Raw genomic sequence first — 19,690 nt, 5'->3', positions numbered from 1 at the left:
TCATGAAAAGGTTGGTAGGGGGGGGGGGGGGGAGTTTATTAATTTGCTATTGTTCTCTTACTCCCTAGATATGATACGATGTCAGCCACCGAAATATTCATATTTGTGCATTTCCTTTGACAAACATATCATTCAAACTTTGTGAGACAAACAAACCTTAATTCTAAACTTTTCTTCTGTTAAGCACAGGGAAAAGGGGATAAGTAATTTTCCAAAATTCTTTATTTCTACTTTGTATTACACTCCATATAATAAAAAATTCATTATCAAATATTTATCAAAGTTTTACTTGACAAAATACTAAAGAATTGGAGAGTTAACACTTTTCCAAAGGGAAATGTGTTTTATATCGATGACTAATTTTATTATCTTGATCTTATATTGAACAACCTTCCTAAATAGAACCTGAAGCTGTTAATATTTTGTATTCTTCTATTCCACTTTTCCCTAGTTCTTTCAATTCTGCTTTAAATTTCATAAAAATTTTACTTTGAAGATACAAGTTTAAAACTAAAAACATCTGCTTAATACATATATTTATAATTTTGCATATCTCGATATTTTTCCTTGTAAATTTTGACTATTAAATAATAGTTATTTCTCGCATCGTATTATAAACGGCTTTCCGCGGATATAGAATGTACAAATATAATATTAAAACTAGTTTTTTTTAGCCCCGAGGTGCCGAAGGCACCGGCTATAAAAACTAGTTTTAATCTTATGATTGTACATTTTTATATTCGTAGAAAGCTGGATATAATACGATGTTAGACATGGTTTTTTCGTATGGATGAGAACCGGTTCCTATCCACCGGATTCGAATGCATACGAGAAAGATTATTACTATGCTTTATAATGACACTAGTTGCTTCGCCACTAGTCTCCAAGAAAGAGCTAGGAAGGTTAGGAAAATAGCCTCAAAACACCCAAAGACATTTATAAAGCTCCCATAAAAGTATATCTCCTTCAGACCAGTTATTTCCAAGATTGAGATAAAAAACTTTACTTAATATTATAGAATTTAGGTAAATGGTAAGATTGTAAATGTTAGATAGTTATAGAGCTTCTTTTTTTTATTTTAGGAATTAAAGAAGCACGGCTTCCCTAGTCTTCGTACCTGCCTGGCCATTGGTGGAGTACCTACCAGCGAAGCAGCGGATGTTATTAGGTTGGCATGACATTACATTGAAAACAGAAGTACAGAAGAAATCTATTAAAAATGCATATTATCAAAAATATAATGATAGGCATTGAAAATGGATTAATTTTTAAATTTTCTTTTATAAGCCAATACTTTTTTGTGCAGAATAGCTTTTCATACAAATTTTATGTATTCTTTATTTCTTTACCAAGTAAAATGTGAATAAAATACTAAATCATAAAAAATTCTTCTTGATGTCTTGTCTTCTACTTTGTAGACAAACAATAGATTTTTCTCAAAAAAATATAACAAAGAATAATAAAATTAGACCACATTAATTTCTAAGTAATTATTTCTTACATAAAATTCAAGTGAATTACTTTCTTTAAATCTACTATGCAAGAAATCCTGTAAAATGTGATGGCAACATGAAGGTCTGGTGCACATATGATGGTGGCTACTCCAGGTAGACTCATGGACATGCTCAACAAGAAAATATGCACACTTGATGTTTGCAGGTATTCATCTTATAATACTCTTTTTTTTTTTTGGGGGGGGGGGGCAAGGTTAAAGGATGGAATGTCCGTTTTTTTCCATCAATAGCCAAGTTAATTTTTTTTGGTTTTTTAGCGATTTTAATAAATCAAAGACGTAATTTTTTTCTTTGACAGGTACCTGTGCTTGGACGAGGCTGACAGAATGATAGACATGGGCTTTGAGGACGATGTGAGGACAATATTTTCATACTTCTCTGGTCAAAGACAGACACTGCTCTTCTCAGCTACTATGCCAAAGAAAATTCAAAATTTTGCAAGGATTGTATATTTTCTAAATCTATAGGTGTCAGAATTAAAAAAAAAAAAAAAACAAGAATAAAAACATCCATAATAAGCGAGGCACCAAAATTGTAGGTGGACAAATGGATCAAGTCAGTTTTAGAGCAGATATTCAGTGTAAAAAAAATCACTTAATATTTTAGCCCTCTATCCAGGGGTGTATATTCTGCACAAGATTTATTTTTTTCCCCTGCTACAAAATTTTATATTTTTCTTCCCCCCCTTAGTTTTTTTTTCACCAAATAGGGGGAAAATGGAAAAATATTATAAGAACTCTATATTTTATCTATTTTATCCCTTCTACCACACAAGGAGGGGGGGGGGGGGAATGGAAAAAATGTTTTCAGTTTTCTTAATTTTTACATTTTTTTTCCCTCCAACCACTTAATTTACCCCCCCCCCCTGAGCAGGGGATCCCATGTAGAATATACACCCCTGCCTCTATCTTAAATTTATGTTTTCTCGTACATTTTCTTGTATACAGACGGATGGACGGTTATTTCAAATTATAGAGGAGCTTATTTAAGGCGATTGTAATGCCTGATTTAATTCCTTTTGAACACTTCACAATAATTCTTTTAACTGATTGAATAACTCGACAGAATTTAATATTCTAATGTTACCCACATTTTCTAAATTCAAAGTTAAGATTTTCGAATTTCTATTTTATGTTAAATATTATTTGGGCAGAAAGGAAGTTGTTTTAAAATATTTTGAGGAAAATCTAAATTTTACCAAGTACCCACTCGTGTAATAGAACTAGAAGCATAGTAACTTTAGAATGAAAGTTAATAATAAGTTAAGGTGCTCTATGTTTTTTTTCGATGCAAGAATAGAAACATAAAAGTAATTTATTTAAGCTAATAGACCTTCTAAAAGGACGTTTAAACCACCAAAGAGAGGCCTCCTAGCTTATTTTTTATAAATGGTTACATATGCCCTTCGCATTGATTAGGGGAATCTACCCAAAAAAATTAGACGCCTATCTCATACAGCAGCTAACTAACTTATTAGTCAACCATAACTATAATTCTTATTGAATAAAGTTATACCTTAGCTATACTCTATTAATATACTAGTGGCTTCGCCCCTAGCCTTTAGGAACTTTTCACCAAGATGTGATTTAAAAAAAATAAGTACCTCTAGAGCTGCAACTACTACTTTTAGATCATCAACTGCCTGAATAAATAATGGGAGAGGATTTTTTGTTTTTTTGGGTGTTTAAAGGGTGTCCCATCCCCCAAGAAAATAGCCTAAAACCACCACAGGACCAGTAGGTATATTCCCTGAATAGTAGAATCCAATCGGTTCATTGATTACCATGATCTTAAGGGACGGACAGACATTAGGCTACTTTGTATTATAAATAAAGGGAAACAAATTCATATTTAATGAAATGGAGAAACCTCTGTTATAGTCATAGTTGAATGGTGTATTTTTCTAGTTCTAAGTTGATGGGTTTTAACCATTCTAGATATAGAACTGTATTGCAATAACATTGATTTATTGTTGGTACAATTTAGAATTTACAAATGTATGTTGTGTTACAATTGTCAAAATTTATCGTAAGGAAAATTTAAAGTAAAATAAAAGATTTTTTGTTTGTTTTGATTTGAGAATCTACTTTATTTTATAATTTGGTATTTTCTTAATTGATAATATATTATTTGAAAACCTCTTGCATAATTACGCACATAAAAATACATTTAATATTGACCTTTTATCATTAGTTGAAATGTTTGTAGAAAACGTATATCATACAAGGATGACAACATCCATAGATAGCGAAGTTTAAAAAATTGATGTATTTTACAACATTACTGACTGATCAAGGAACCAGTTAGGTATTTACTGGATGCTCTGTTCAATTATACAGGGAAGCTTTACGCATAATATTTCGCCGTATTAGTTTCGCTAACAATAACATGAAAATATACAATCTTGAAACTGGTTAGGTCTGCGTTGGTTAAACCTATTCTGGTGAATGTTGGGCGTGCTGGTGCGGCTAGTATGAATATCATTCAGGAGGTCGAGTTTGTTCAACCAGAGGCAAAGATAGTACACATCTTAGGTAAGAATTATATTCAAATGATTGAAGGTCATTTATTTTCCTTCGCGGCTTCAAATCTAATTATTATCCGCTGTATAAAATTGGATTTGAACCAAAAATTGAAGAAGTTTGGTTTTGTTTCTTAGAAATTGTGGTGTTTTCCCTAATAGTTGAAAACTGAACCCCGCCCCCCTAACTCTGTCCTATACCTGTGGTGCCCTAACACTGTGGATGGAGCTACGAAGAACCCAATATAACTTAGCTTAACCTGACCTAAAGTTATAACAAACAAAAAAATATTCTTCAACATAGGGGGGGATTGTGCTCGATAAGGCATTTTCAGGGGGGGGGGGGGGATTTTATATACAGCAAATTGTTAATTGTCTGTATTGTCATTATAAGTTCTTAAAACAAGTTGTAAGAACTACATAAAAGTAGGAACTATCTTAATACCTTTACCATTGATTTTCACAGTCTCATTCACAACACATTTTTATCTTAAACTTTACATTTTATTACTCTTACTTCTGTAATGGTATGCGGATCCTATACTATTATTAAAAGCGATGCTACTCCATTTCTTTAGCATGTCAGTAGTTAGGACAGAAGCATTTGCAATGTTTGTAAGCAATAGAATTTGGCCATAATACTTAACTATTAACTAAAGTTTGGAACTTAAGTATAACGATTTCTTTGATAACATTAGAAGATTTTACTTATTGTGTTGTTATAAAACTTTATTGGATGATTTCTGTGAATAATAGTATAACAACTTCATAGAAATTACAAAAGGGAGTAAATATTTAAATAAAAACGTGTGCATTTAGCAATTTCATTCCTCTAAAAAAGTTTAATACACCACAATCAATTGAAAGAGTGGCTGTACCTATTTTTAGTTTTTGAAGAAGAAAAAATATTCGTCCCAATCTAAAAAATAAGCATCGAAAATTTTTTCTTCCAAAAATTTTTTAATATGAGGGAAACCACCCCTGTATATTACCAGATAAAATGGATCTTTATCCCTGCCGTATTGCAGACAGTAGTTAATGACCTACTCGTATGTTTAAGCAGTAAATTGTCTGCATGTGCGTAGAATATTTTAAAATGAATTAACTACCTTGCAGAATAGAGTAATTAGAGTAATTTTTGTTTGCCCATGTACCTTGAAAATATCTTAATTGTAAAATTGAGACAGGGGGAACTAAAATTCATCTGTTTGATTTAGTACGAGTTTCTTGATTTTTAAACAATTTAAAAGTTGTTTAATGGGTTCCTATTAAACAGATAACTCTCCTAAGTATCCTTTCATTACAAAATTAGTGAACGATAAAAATGCTTAAAGTGTTGCTCATTTTATTCATTTCTGTAAATAAAGAGTTAAAGCTTTGAGTAGAGTTTAATATTTCATGGATATTTTAGCCCCCTATTTTTCAGCTGTCTATGCAATGCATTAATCCATTGCACAGACAAAGTAATACATTTAATTTTTCTTTGCTTTGTTCTCAGATTTTACCTCTCAAGTTAGAGATATGAAAAGGAATCTTTTAATATGCAGGGCGACCACTGCATACTATATATACTATTTATACTATATAGGATGAATTTGGATACTATATCATACTATATGACCAAAATTTACTATATATACTATATATTATTACCTTTACTTGACCAAAAATTACTATATATACTATATAATTTTACATTTATATAACAAAAAACGAATATTGTCAGTTTTGTGACAACGCCTCTTAAGGAGCGTTTTGTCTTATTTTCACATTAGATCTTCTCCTATTTCTAGCCCCTGCGGGGGGCTCAAAAGATACTGTGATGAAGAAAATCCTTTAAAATATATTTTTGTTTGTGATTATGATTTAAATATCAGTTATTTTTCATAGAATTAACTTAAGGGTGAGGGGGAAGTTTTACAACTTTCGCTTACTCCGTGATTATTAGGCTAGGTATCAATGTGAGACTATAGGTTATTTTGGATAAAAGTTTACTTTTGGGTAGTTTACTTATAATTAATAATTTTTTTGGATAAGTTTCCAGGTTCAGGTGCTGCAGGCTTAAAGGTTGTTTCTGGACAGGTAAAAAAATTCAGGTAAAGTTCTGGTCCTGCAGGCCACCAGGTCCACTCTGGACTGGTAAAAATTCAAATTTTTTGTTTGAAGAGCTAGAGGTCATCTTATTAAACAGAATATGCATCATTTTGGATGTTATTAACATATCTGAAAACAAAAATTGAATATTAGCCCCCAGGGTCAAGCCCTGCAGGCCTCCAGGTCCACTCTGGACAGGTAAACAATCAAATTTCTTATTTTAAGAGTTAGAGGTCAACTTATAAAACAGAATATGTATTTTTTTGGATCTTATTAACATATCTGTAGAAAATATATAAATCTGCCTCCAAGTTTAGGTCCTGCAGGCCTTTAGGTTCACGTTGAACAAATAAACAATCAAATTTCTTATATGAAGAGTTAGAGGTCTATTCATATAACAGAATATGCATTTACTTGGATAATATTAACATATCGGGATCCAAGTTCAGGTTCATTCAGAACAGGTAAAAGACTCAAATTTCTTATTTGAAGAGTTCAAGTTCAGGCCTCCAGGTTTTCTTTGGACAGAGTCTACATGGAAGCCTACAGCACCTGAACCTGGAGGCCAATTGTATTTTTTCTTTAGATATGTAAATAACATCTAAAAAGAAGGTGTTTTATAAACTAACCTCTAACTACATAAATAAGAAATTTTGATTTTTATCTGTCAAGAGTCCACCTGGAGGCCTGCAGCATCAAAACCTGGAGGTCGGTTGTCATTTTTTCTTTAAACATGTAAATAGCATATATAATGATGCTTATGTTGTTTAATAAACCTCTAACTCCTTAAATTTGAAATTTTTATTTTATTTGTGTACAGAGTCCATAGTGTAGTGGTTAGCGCACTACGCTGTGGTTGGGAGAAAACCGAGTTCAAGTCCCCACATAGACTTTGCACTTGGTTGACAAATGCTGTCGCAATTTGTCAGATTATGATCACGCAACCTTCCCTAAGATGCCCTAGGGTTGTAAGGTGGGAGATTTGTAGGAAGTTAGGATTCTACAAATCAAGCAACTCTAACCATGCTTTCCCTCATCCATGCTCCTCGTATGAGAGTGCCATTAATTAGGGTGGCTTAATATGGAACACCTGCCAAAACTCTAGACCAGGGTGATGTAATAATTGAGTAGCTTCCACGAGAATTGTGGGTCAGCTTGTAATGTAACATAGAATACAATCAGCTGTACGCGAAGCTTACCAATCTAAGATTGGCCAAAGGATTCTCACTTCCAGTCTCTGTGTGCATCTGAGTCCTAACTTCAGAGAATCATGGCTACAACACCAACAACCTGGAGGCCTGCAGCTCCTAAACCTGAAGGCCAATTTTATTTTTTCCTTCAAATATATAAAGAACATCCAAATATAAGCTCATTTTGTTAACAAATATACCATTAACTGTTCAATTGACAGAAGTTTGATTTTTACCTTTCCAGAGTCTGCAGGACCAGAACTTAGAGGTCGATTTTAATTTTTTTCTTTAGTTATGTTATGTTAATTCAAAAAGCTGCATATTCTTTTTTATAAGTTGACCTCTAACTCTTCAAATAAGAAATTTGAATTTTTTACCTGTCCAGAGTGGACATGGAGGCCTACAGGACCAGAACTTAGAAGCCGATTTAAATTTTTTCTTCAGATATGTTAATAGCATTCAAAAAGATGCATATTCTCTAACTCTTCAAATAAAAAAAATATCTAACCTGTCCAAAGTGGACCTGGAGGCCTGCAAGACCAGAACTTGGAGGCCTATTTAGATATTTTCTTCATTTATGTTAATAACATTCAAAAAGATGCATATTTTGTTTTATAAGTTGATCTCTAACTCTTCAAACAGAAATTTAAATTTTTTTACTTGTCCAGAAACCACCTTTCAGATAGCCTGCAGCAACTGAACCTGAGACCTATCCAAAAAATGATTAAATATATGTGAAATACTAACCAAAAGTAAACTTTTATCCTAAATAACCTATAGTCTCACATTAATATCAGCCTAATAATCACAGAGTAAGCCCTTTATATGTGAAATTGCTTTGATAACAGCTATGCTTTGAGTTATTATTGATGATGTATATACTATGTATTACTTAATAATTCTAAGTCCGATACTATATCATACTATATGAGTTTTAAAAAATATACTATATATACTATATGGATTAAAAAAATATACTATAAAAATACTATATTTTTTTTGTTTTGGAGTGGTCGCCCTGAATATGAGCATTAAAAAAATAGTTTTCTATGTACTTTTACTTGTAAGTAATATAGAAACCAGTAAACCAGTCATACTCTTATTTGTAGTTCATTTATTGTCAAATGCCTTTTGAAAGTCTAAAGTACAATAATTAAGTTATTGCTAAAATTTCCATAAATTTTTTAAGAATGTTAAATTGTCTTCTTTTAAAAAAAGCCTAAAAACCCCATTTCCGCAGGGTTTTTCTTACCTAACCTAACCTTAAAATAAAATATTTTAGATTTTTTGCCATTTAGATGTAATACCTATAGGACTAGGCTCATATACCAAGTTTGAAGGGTCTAGCTAAATTTTAAGACCATTTTGCTCACGGATTACGAATAAATGTCATTACGCCCCCCCCCCCCCCCCCCCTTATATCTCGGGGAAGGTTAGGACATTTGACTGTAATTTACACTTGAACCCAAAGTTTTTCAACAATGATATTTTCTTAGTTGGCTATAAAACTTTGGGTACTATAATTGAATTTTACTTCAAACCATCCATACCTTTCGATCAACAATTTTAACACACAGTGGGGAAATTTAATTTTCTTTAATCTTTTTTAGAATGTTTAAAGAAAACCTCACCCCCAGTCCTCATCTTTGCTGAAAGAAAACAAGATGTAGATATTATTCATGAATATCTTCTTTTAAAGGTTTGTAATTAGATTATTTGGGATTTGAAAAGGAAATGTATTTAAAGGGATCATTAATTTATAATTTTCATGTTGATTTCTGATTACCTAAACATTAATGTTTACATCTGAATGGTCTAGAGAGTTATATCTGCTTGTCGATTTTGAAAGTACAAATTAAAGCTGTTCAATTACACATAACTTTTTCAACGGGATGGGTTGGAAGTCCCCCCCCCCCCCCCTACTATCCAATAGCCTAATACCTTTCCTGGACTAATGAAAAACTTCCCTGGATATTATGGTATAGTTGTTCGTCGCCCATCAAATTTTCAAACATACAGTCATCCAGTAGAATTAGTTCATTGGATGGTTTTAAAGGGATGTATTTTTTTTGTTAATTTGAATTATTTAACTTAAAAAATTTACAAAAAATGTAAATTCAGGGATGTGGGGCTGTAGCTATTCATGGTGGAAAAGACATGGAAGAGAGAATCAGATCAGTGGCGGAATTTAAATCCTGTAAAAAAGATATCTTAGGTAAGATACCTATTCATTACGTCTGAACAAAGAAAGTATGTTTGTACATTTTTGATTTGATTTAGTAGATGGGTGGACTTAAATTCGTTGTTTTTATAATAGATATAAATCATACAGATTTTAGGTTATTTTTTATTCCTATGAAATAATCAACCGCTCCTCACAGTGGTCTAAGGCCGGACATTTCGCCAAAAATCAACATTGGAATTACTCTAAATTAACAAATAATTTTGAAAATATATATCCTATCTCATATAAAACCGAAGAGTTTTTGTCTTTTTAACTATTGGTTGATAAATTATGAACTTTGAAACATGAAGGTTAAGGATTATTTTCACGTCTTGAATTTTACCTTTTGAATTTTCACCATCTCTGGAAAAAAAATTTTTTCAGTGTTACATTGATACAATGAAGTTTCTTCACTTATCTATATTTATAATACTACATAATCTAATGGGAAACTGAGTTTTAAATTTTTTTTAACTTTTTTCCTACGTTTTTTTGTTGTTTTTGAAAAATTTTCATGTCATTTCTTAAATATTTTTGCAAAAAATTTTGGCAAAAATTTTCAGTTTTTTAAGTTTTTCACCAAAAACCGGGCCCCGCAACATACCAAACCATATATTATTCTTAATATACAGGTATAATGCCATAGTCTGATGTTTAGTTTAGGTTGTTGCAGGGCCCGGTTTCTTTCAAATTTTGAATTTAATTTTAGGGGCCAAACTCTAAAATTGCAATAGAAGAAAAAATCTTTTTTTACAATTTTTATCTTTTCTCTTATAATTTTAATTTCTGGTGCATTTAAACTGCCCACAAAGAGCCTACGACAAATTAAGAGACTTTAAGAGATTTAAAATGAATGTTTTATTCTTTTTAAGGGGGGTGGGGGGGTTTAATGCATCCTTTTTATAATCAATGCGCAAATGGCACTTAGAATCCGAATTTCGTCATGAAACTTGGCATGAGAATTCCTTGGTAGGTCTATTTTCCCTAAACCAAACAAAAAGTTGGAAAACTAAAGGATAGCGGCTCAGCCGTTTAGCCGTTTTTTGGCCATTTTCAGGAAAAAATCCATCAGTTATTACGTAGGAAACAACTTCTTGATACATAATTTTGCTTTAATCTATGTTAAATGTTTCAATTAACCATTTTAAACGTTTCTTGTACCAGCCGCTTAACGGCTAGAACCAACTGAAAACGGCTGGGAGTGGCCAAGAGTATGATATGTAGATAGGGCTTGTGGCGTGTCTAGGGGTAGGTTTTTATGGATGCTGAGCTTAAAAATACTATCAAAAATATTGGGAGCCCATCCATATGGCAGCTTGGTAATGGCTGCTTCTCAGCTGTTAGCCATTTTATAAGACTATTTACTGATATTTTAACATTAAATATTTCAGTACAATTTAACTTCTTTAATTAATATTTCTGATTAATTTTATTGGATATATTAATAAATTTTTTTTTTATATTTCTAGATTTAGCTGTTAAACATATGAAAACATTACTAGATTAAGTATTATTACTTATCTAAGAGAAAATAACTTCATTAAAAAGGGTGAAGAATCTTCAAATAGTTGTATCAAATGTATGTTGTACAAGGTCTGGTGATTGGGCATTTACCTTTATATAATCATTTATACAGTAATATTTATTAATGCTTTAAGGTTTTTAAATGTTTTACTGCTTTAAAGCATTAAATTTAGACTCTCTACCACTCAAGAAAAAATTATGAAAATGTGAAATTTTAGCTAAGTTTCAAAGTATTTTCTAGACCAGTTGGCTTTTGTTTTTCTTCTCTATATGCACATACAAGTTGTATTGGGTAATAATAAGGCACATGCTTTTTATTTTGAACGATTCTATCAACTACGAGCTGAGAAAATTGACTTTAAGTAGAGGTAGGTGAAATGTCCACTAAAAGGCCAAAATAGACCGCTGTGCTCCTCATTCTATGCACTCTTAGTGATTTATTTTTAAAGCTGCTTTAAAACTTTTCTAGTCAGACTTTAAGCAGTAAAATTTTACTTTCATATTAGGACCTTGTTTATTCTATATTAAAGTAACAGGATGCCTGTGTCTGTCTGTAGCTTAAGATGTCGCCAAACAATGGTTCTCCTTTATAATGAAAATTCTTATTGGACAAAGAAAGGGTTAGGACTATTTTTTGGAGGACGTACATCTATGTAATATTTGAAGAAATAAAAATCCGCCATTGATATTTATGTAATATTCCAGTATTTGATTTGAATTTGATCAAAATTTGATTTAGTGAAAAGAGGCATACAGTGTCTCTTTCTCTCAATAGTGGTTGCGGGATATTAAGTTATAAGGTTTAGGTCTTTTAATTCTAATAGTTTTATAAATAGTGACTTATCTATTGTTTAAAATCATTTAAAATAATGTGAACCACGATATTACATGTTATACTAATACTATAAGTCTCTTTGAGTTATCCTATTATATAGATTTTTGTCTGAAGCTTAACATTTAACTACTGAGCCCAGTTCTCTATTTTAGAAAAGCTTCACTTAGGCCCCGGGAGGTTTCAGGCTATATTTTTAAATTTAAGGCTTAGGATGTCTTTAGGCTATTTTTCAATTATTATATGAGGAATAAAAATCTATTTCTCATATATTTGTTATTGTCCCAAATACATAACACTTTTGTATATGTCAAATATTGCGGAATTTATCAAAACCTTGCAAGATGCTTACGGGTCACACTCAAAATTGCACTAAAGAAAAAAGTACTTGAATTTTTGTGCCTCTTATATGAAAGGACTTCAAAACTTAGAATTCACTGTCTTTGGACAAAGAGTAAAGTTTTTACAAAGTAAATATAATTAGATTTAATTTTTCCTCATATTTTTTTTCTTATGTAATAAAATGTCTAGTAAGCAAATGCTTTTTTTTAATCAAGCGCTTACCTTTAATTTAAATTGTAAGTTTATATTATCATAATTCTGAAAGCTAAGATTGTTTATAAGATACTAGCGGCTTCGCCTCTAGTCTATAGGTGCTTTGCCCCAAGAGGTAATTAAAAAAAAAATTGGGGGGGGGATGAGAAATTTTAATTTGGGAGGGTTGGGGTGTCCCACCCCCCTAGAAAATAGCTTAAAACCACCACAGGACCAATAGGTATATACCCTGGGCCTGAAGAGTAGAATCCGATCGGTTCAGTGGTTACCGAGATCTTAAGGGATATACGGACGGATGGACAGACAGACAGACATCGTTCTACCTTGTATTATAGATTAAAAGCTGAACACTTTGATTATGAAAATTCTACTTTAAAATGATGAGGAATACCTTCAAAGGTATCCCTTCAATAGCAAGCTAAAAATTTGGGATGCCCTTTTTATAATATCTATTTTTGAGTTATACCTCTTGCCCAAGCTTAAGTATACTAGAGAACATATATAACACATGATTCTAAACTTTTTATTCATTCAATTTTTAAAATATTTATTTATATATTATGTTATTTAATATTGTAAGTTTAACAACTTGTTTTTAATAAATGTACAAAAATAGGATGAACTGGTCATTAGAAGCATAGCTTTTCTTATTTTTTGTATTATATAATGATTTTACCCAATTAAAATTCGAAAATTTGCAGTGTTTTTAGAATTTTTGCTACATTAAAATTGCCACTAGGTTGAATTACTTTTAAGTACAAAAATGTATTATACCTAACCAAAAAAATTGAAGACTCATATTTATTTATTGAATCTTGATTTTGAAATATAAATTTGGCAATAAATGTTCTACTTAAATATTGAATAGAATTTCCATTGACCACTTTTAATCCTATCCTCAAAAAGTTTCTCCACTCTTTTCTATACAACGAGTACAGTGAAATCTAAATCAATAAAAACAAAACTAAGATAATTTATCATAAGTAGCGCAGCTACATGACTCATAAGATAAAAAAAGTAAATTGTAATAACATAATGATATCAAATTCTTTATAGAGTAGTTGCGCTGCTTACAGTATCCCATCATAATTATATAAATGCAAAAGGTTGTTTGTACAGAAAGATCTCGCCAACTATTCTACGACATTCTGCCCTCCCAAGAGAAATCGCCCCAAACAAAAATTAAACCCCTAATATATTGAACATTTAACCGTGCGCTCTTTTAAGTTTTACCAGGTGCGAAGCCGCTAGTATTTGTTATTTTAATTTATTTTTAACTTTATTCCTGTTAGCCCCATGCATCATTCAATATTAAAGTTGTAGAGAGTATGTCAAAAGGGAAACTTTTTCATATACACATGCTTTCATCTTATATTTGAATTTATTTTAAGATGGGATTCATGACCGCATTTAATTTTTTTTTGTAAATATAAACTTAATGTAATTCATTCATAATTTTAATGGTTAATTGTGGGGGGGGGGGGATACATCAATTCGCAACATGAAGTACAATCAATTTTATTTTGTGTTTGTTTTTCCCTTTTAAGCAGTGTTTCGGAGCCGGAGCCGGGAGCAGCAACATTTTTGGTGGAGCCGGAGCCGGATCCGGAGCTGTATTTTTCGTTCAAAACGGCTCCGGCTCCAGATAAGCTAAAAATGATTTTTTAAAGTAATATTTTAATTTTACAACGGTCTATTTCCATATAATAAACTGAAAAACTATTGTTACTTAACAAATAGACACACATCCTTCTACTTTTATATACCTAGCTTTAATCAAATAAAAGCAAAATATTTTAAATTATTTATTTTATTTTATCAAATTCAATAATAAACCAAAATTGATATATTAATTTTAAGGTAGGAGCCGGAGCCGCATCAAAATTATAGGGCTCCGACACCCTGCTTTTAAGATTTTAAGATTTCACTCTATTATCTCTAAAACTAAGGGAAGAGCAGACTAAATAAAAACCAGCCCTATTTTTGGACGGGATGGCATCGCTGATTACCGATGTTACCCGCCGCAACAAATTAAGGCTTTTCTCAATTTTTGAGTGTTCGGTGGTGGTCCCAACATTTTTACTTTATAATTTACATTTTTATATGAATTGACAACAGGGATGAGTAATATTTGACATAATATCATTTGCCATAAATTCATTTCACATAAAACACTTGACATAAAATCACTTCACATAAAGGTACATTTGACATAAAAACATTTGACATAAAGGTACATTTGCCATAAAGGTACACTTCACATAAAAACGTTTCACATAAAGGTACATTTTACATAAAGGTACATTTGGCATAAAGGTACATTTGACATAAAGGTACATTTGACATAAAGGTACATTTCACATAAAGGTACATTTCACATAAAGGTACATTTTACATAAAGGTACATTTGACATAAAGGTACATTTGACATAAAGGTACATTTCACATAAAGGTACATTTCACATATAGGTACATTTCACATAAAGGTACATTTCACATAAAGGTACATTTCACATAAAAACGTTTCACATAAAGATACATTTCACATAAAAATTTTCTCATTAAAGAATTTTTCACATAAAAACGTTTCACATAAAGATACATTTCTCATAAATTTGTCATTAATTATATTTATCATGGGTACCAGTATAAAACTTTGAGTACCAAAACAAATTTTGGGTACCAGTATAAAACTTTGGGTACAAGTATAAAACTTCGGGTACCAGTATAAAACTTGGGTACCAGTATAAAACTTTGGGTACAAGTATAAATTTATGGGTACCAGTAAAAAACTTTTGGTACCAGTATAAAATTTTGGGTACCAGTAAAAAACTTTGGGTACCAGTATAAAACTTTGGATACTGGTAAAAAAGTTTGGGTACCAGTATAAAACTTTGGGTACCAAAATAAAATTATAAAATTAAAAAAAACATGATTTTATGCCAAGTGTAGTTTTATATGAAATGTACCTTTATATCAAGTTTACTTTTATTTGAAGAGTACCTTTATGTCAAGTGTACTTTTATTTGAAGAGTACCTTTATGTCAAGTGTACTTTTATTTGAAGAGTACCTTTATGTTAAATGTATCTTTATGTCAAGTGTACCTTTATTTTAAATGTACCTTTATGTTAAATATACCTTTATGTGAAATGTACATTTATGTTAAATATACCTTTATGTGAAATGTACATTTATGTTAAATATACCTTTATATGAAATTTTGTTTTTTGTAAAATATATGTCAAATGTTTTTATGGGAAATGTACCTTTTTGTCAAATGTACCTTTATGGCAAATATACCTTTATGTCAAATGTACCTTTATGAGAAATGTACCTTTATGCCAAATGTACCTTTATGTGAAATGTACCTTTGTGTGAAACGTTTTTTTTTGTGTAGCTTACCCATATGTAAAATATACATACATTTTTGTTAAAATTTTTTTTATGTGAATTGTATCTTTATGCCAAATATACCTTTATGTGAAATGTTTTAATGTGAAATGTATCTTTATGTGCAGTGTACTTTTATGTGAAATGTAACTTTATGTTAAATGTACCTTTATGCCAAGTGTACCTTTATGTGAAATGTACATTTATGTCAAACGTACCTTTATGTGAAATGTACCTTTATGTGAAGTGTACCTTTATGCCAAATGTACCTTTATGCCAAATGTACCTTTATGTCAAATGTACTTTTATGTCAAATGTACCTTTATGCCAAATGTACCTTTATGCCAAATGTACCTTTATGTGAAGTGTACCTTTATGTGAAATGAGTTTATGTGAAACGTTTTTATGTGAAGTGTACCTTTATGTGAAATGAGTTTATGTCAAATGATACTTTATGTGAAATGTTTTATGTGAAATGAATTTATGTGAAGTGATTTTATGTCAAATATTACTGATCCTGACAACAGACTGACATATTTGAAATACCTTATTTATTGAGAAGATTTGTTACAAGACTGCGGTTGGAGAACCCTGACTTAAATGTGGGAAAAGTTTTACTTACTTTACCTACATACATACATAAACCTAGATATATTTTTGCACTGGGTTGCGTCAATAATCTCACCCAAACCATATTTGACTTCAATAAAGCTATTAATCTCTTACTGTGTAGGTATGCATTGCAATGATTTGCTGGGGTGGGATTTTAGAGTCAATGCTCCCCAATTAAACATAAGGAGTCATTGCCATTAAAACTTTTTTAGTATTGTCATAGAATTTATATGGTATTTTCATACGTTTTTAATCTTCACAGACATTGTTATCTATAATACAAAGTAGAACGATGTCCGTCCGTTTCTTAAGATCTCGGTAACCACTGAACCGAACGGATTCTACTCTTCAGGGTATATACCTATTGGTCTTGTGGTGGTTTTAAGCTACGTAACTTTCTTGGGGGTTGGGGAATAAATATATGTCAATGTTAACATATAAAAGTTGTATTTATTCCCTAATTGATTTCAAAGAAGTAAAAGTTTTATAAAACTGGACAATATTTCATTGGTTGTCTTAACTTGGAACACTCTTATTAATAAAATCTTGATTGGGTTGTACAAATTAGCAGTTTCATCTTTTCATCATTGGGGTTGTACATCAATTTATCGTCTATAGTCTTATCCCTTAAGATCCCTGGAATTTAGGTAAGAAAGAACTATTAAATTTGTCTTCATTATTAAAGTTTTTAATTTTTATCTTAGTTGCTACAGACGTTGCGAGTAAAGGTTTGGATTTCCCAGATATTCAACATGTTATAAACTATGATATGCCAGAAGATATTGAAAATTATGTTCACAGGTAGGAAAGCTTGCCATATTCTTTTGAATATTCTGATATTTGGAAACGATATGTCAATAACTTACATGTAAACACTAAAGTCAACTCAACCAATCATTTGTTTTAATTAGTAAATATGAAATATTTAAGATTTTGTTAACAACGGGCCTTTTCGTTTTTCTATAACTTAGCGTAATCACTGGTCAACTCGTTTGTTGAGTTTTCATTCTTTTACATAAGTAGTATTCCAATGAACAAATTCAGAATTTCATTTTTGTATTCTTTGTAATTACTCACTTCCCTAAATACTTTTAAATTGCATCTTCACTTATAATCAAAAATGAGATAAGACATTAGACTGGTTCATAGGGTTATATTAGCTATATCATGGGCAAGATTAGGAGAAGGTTTGGATATCACCTCTAATATTAGACCATTAAGTGAGAAAAATATTATCTTAATTTCAGAATTGGTCGTACAGGTCGTGGCGTAAACCTTGGAATGGCCACCACCATGGTGAACAGCAAGGTGGACGAGGCTGTTCTTGCTGACCTTAAACACTTGCTCATTGAAGCAAAACAGAAGGTATAGCAACATTTTCTTACAAAATTTTAGAAAATTAACTTTTGTAAAATATTTTTCGAGTTTTATTTTGAATGTCATTGTTGTTTTGTCAGAGAGTAATGCATATTTTAACATTTGTTTACATTTTTTTGTTGAATTCTCTGTAACTCTTATATATTCTAGGTGCCACCTTTCTTGGCTTCCATAGTAACAGAGGCAGACCAACTGAACGACCAGTTAGGGTCCACTGGTTGCTCTTACTGTGGTGGTCTGGGCCACAGGATCACGGCCTGTCCCAAGCTGGAGGCGGTACAGAACAAGAAGGCGGGGGAGGTTGGCAAGAAGGATTACCTGGCCAGCAATGCCGCGGATTACTAGTTACCTGGATTTTTTTTATATGTGTATTTTGATAAAATGATTTATGAAACTCATATTGTTATTGACAAACCATGTGATTAACCATACGATTAAGCCTGTTAAATCAAATTAAGAAATAAGTCTTTCCTTTATTTTTGGTGCATGTTAGAGGGATTTTTTTTCGATCCATCCTATAAAGATAAGAAAAAAAGTGAACCTAGCCTAAATTAGTAGGAAGATTTTGTTAAATTAATCTTGGGTTTGAATGAACGAAAGGGTTGGGTGTATGTCAGAGCTTGAAATGCATACCTACATCTGTCATCCAACAATTAAGGCTTTTAAATAGAGGTCCAATGTTGAGCTACTTCAAATATATTTAGTTTTATTTTGTTGTAATTTTTGTAACAGTTAAAAAGTCTAGGGCTAATTTTCTATTCTTAAACTGTTAACTTTAATTTTTTTGTCTCCGGAATCAAAAGATCTTGAAACGCCATGCAAATATACTATGTTACTTAGCATTTTTAATTTTTACTTTTGTTTAGTCAATACTTAAATATAAACTATTTCATGATAATTATATTGTAAGCTTTTCAAAAAATGATTTGATCTTACTATATTCCTGAATTTTTTTTCTTCAAATTACTGGTTCCTATATTCCTGAGTCCTTCTCACTGACATGCACTCGCACCAGGTTTAGTTGATTCAACTTTTTTTTCTCTCCACACATGAGATATGCATTCTGAAATCTGGGTTAATCATCTCGCCAGCAGCCAGCCAGCCTGCCTGACAGGCTGGCTGACACAGGTGAATTTAAATGTAAATACAAACTAAAGCATTTTTAGTAGTTAAGATTAATAATAAAAAAATCACCTAATTTTTTAAAGAGGATTATTAAGAAAACTAGGTATTATTTTTAAAAATCTAAATTCCGTAATTTTAGTTAAAAAGATGAAGTTATACCTATTTTTAATAAAAATAGTAGGTAATCACTGTAATCTTCTTTTTGGATTTTTTTAGGTTTTAGTTCCATTTAAATTCATCTGTGAGGCGAGGGTTAGGTTGGAAAAACTAAACTAAATTGTATTCATGCATTTTGTTGTGTAATTTGTTAATTAATTTAAATATTTTCAGAGAAGTTTTTTTTATATTCAAATGACAGCAAAATGTCTTCACTTTGGTCGACAGTTCTTGTTGTCTCGATATTATACAGACAAAAGGTTAGACTTTGATCATAGGAGCGCAGCCGCTCTTCTTTACATTATATATGTCTGTCTGTATGTCTCTAACTAATGAACCAATTTAATTCTCATTTACAGTGATGCTTCTCTTAGGTCCAGGGAAGGATTATAACTATTTTGGGGGAGGGTGAATTGCAGTATTATATTATGTTGCTTCTAATTTAATATATGCCTTTTTCATTTCTAAATGGGAAATAGTACCCCTTAAATAAGCTTTGTTAAATTCTTAATGATACAAGCTAATGCAATATAAGCTTTTAGATTTTCTTATGGTTTTTTCTTATTATATGCACT

At 31.2% G+C, this 19,690-nt stretch overlaps 1 protein-coding gene across 1 annotated transcript in view; it reads left to right on the top strand.

Moving 5' to 3' along the window:
* abs (ATP-dependent RNA helicase abstrakt) overlaps positions 1-19,293 on the top strand; it is a 33,195-nt gene extending 13,902 nt beyond the window's left edge. The window contains exons 8-18 of the mRNA XM_080153913.1: positions 1,083-1,168; positions 1,576-1,659; positions 1,813-1,957; positions 3,934-4,048; positions 8,930-9,018; positions 9,441-9,534; positions 17,162-17,258; positions 17,705-17,822; positions 17,985-18,435; positions 18,850-18,962; positions 19,206-19,293. Of these exons, the coding sequence (XP_080010039.1) occupies positions 1,083-1,168; positions 1,576-1,659; positions 1,813-1,957; positions 3,934-4,048; positions 8,930-9,018; positions 9,441-9,534; positions 17,162-17,258; positions 17,705-17,822; positions 17,985-18,179 (1,023 nt within the window). The 3' untranslated portion in view covers positions 18,180-18,435; positions 18,850-18,962; positions 19,206-19,293. The remainder of the gene's footprint in view (positions 1-1,082; positions 1,169-1,575; positions 1,660-1,812; positions 1,958-3,933; positions 4,049-8,929; positions 9,019-9,440; positions 9,535-17,161; positions 17,259-17,704; positions 17,823-17,984; positions 18,436-18,849; positions 18,963-19,205) is intronic.
* The last annotated feature ends 397 nt before the right edge of the window (positions 19,294-19,690 follow it).

Source organism: Acartia tonsa, chromosome 3 (genome assembly GCF_053477335.1).
Source record: "Acartia tonsa isolate MP-2025a chromosome 3, ASM5347733v1, whole genome shotgun sequence".
NCBI classification, from domain to species: Eukaryota; Metazoa; Arthropoda; class Copepoda; order Calanoida; family Acartiidae; genus Acartia; species Acartia tonsa.
This window is presented reverse-complemented; position numbering and strand designations above follow the sequence as displayed.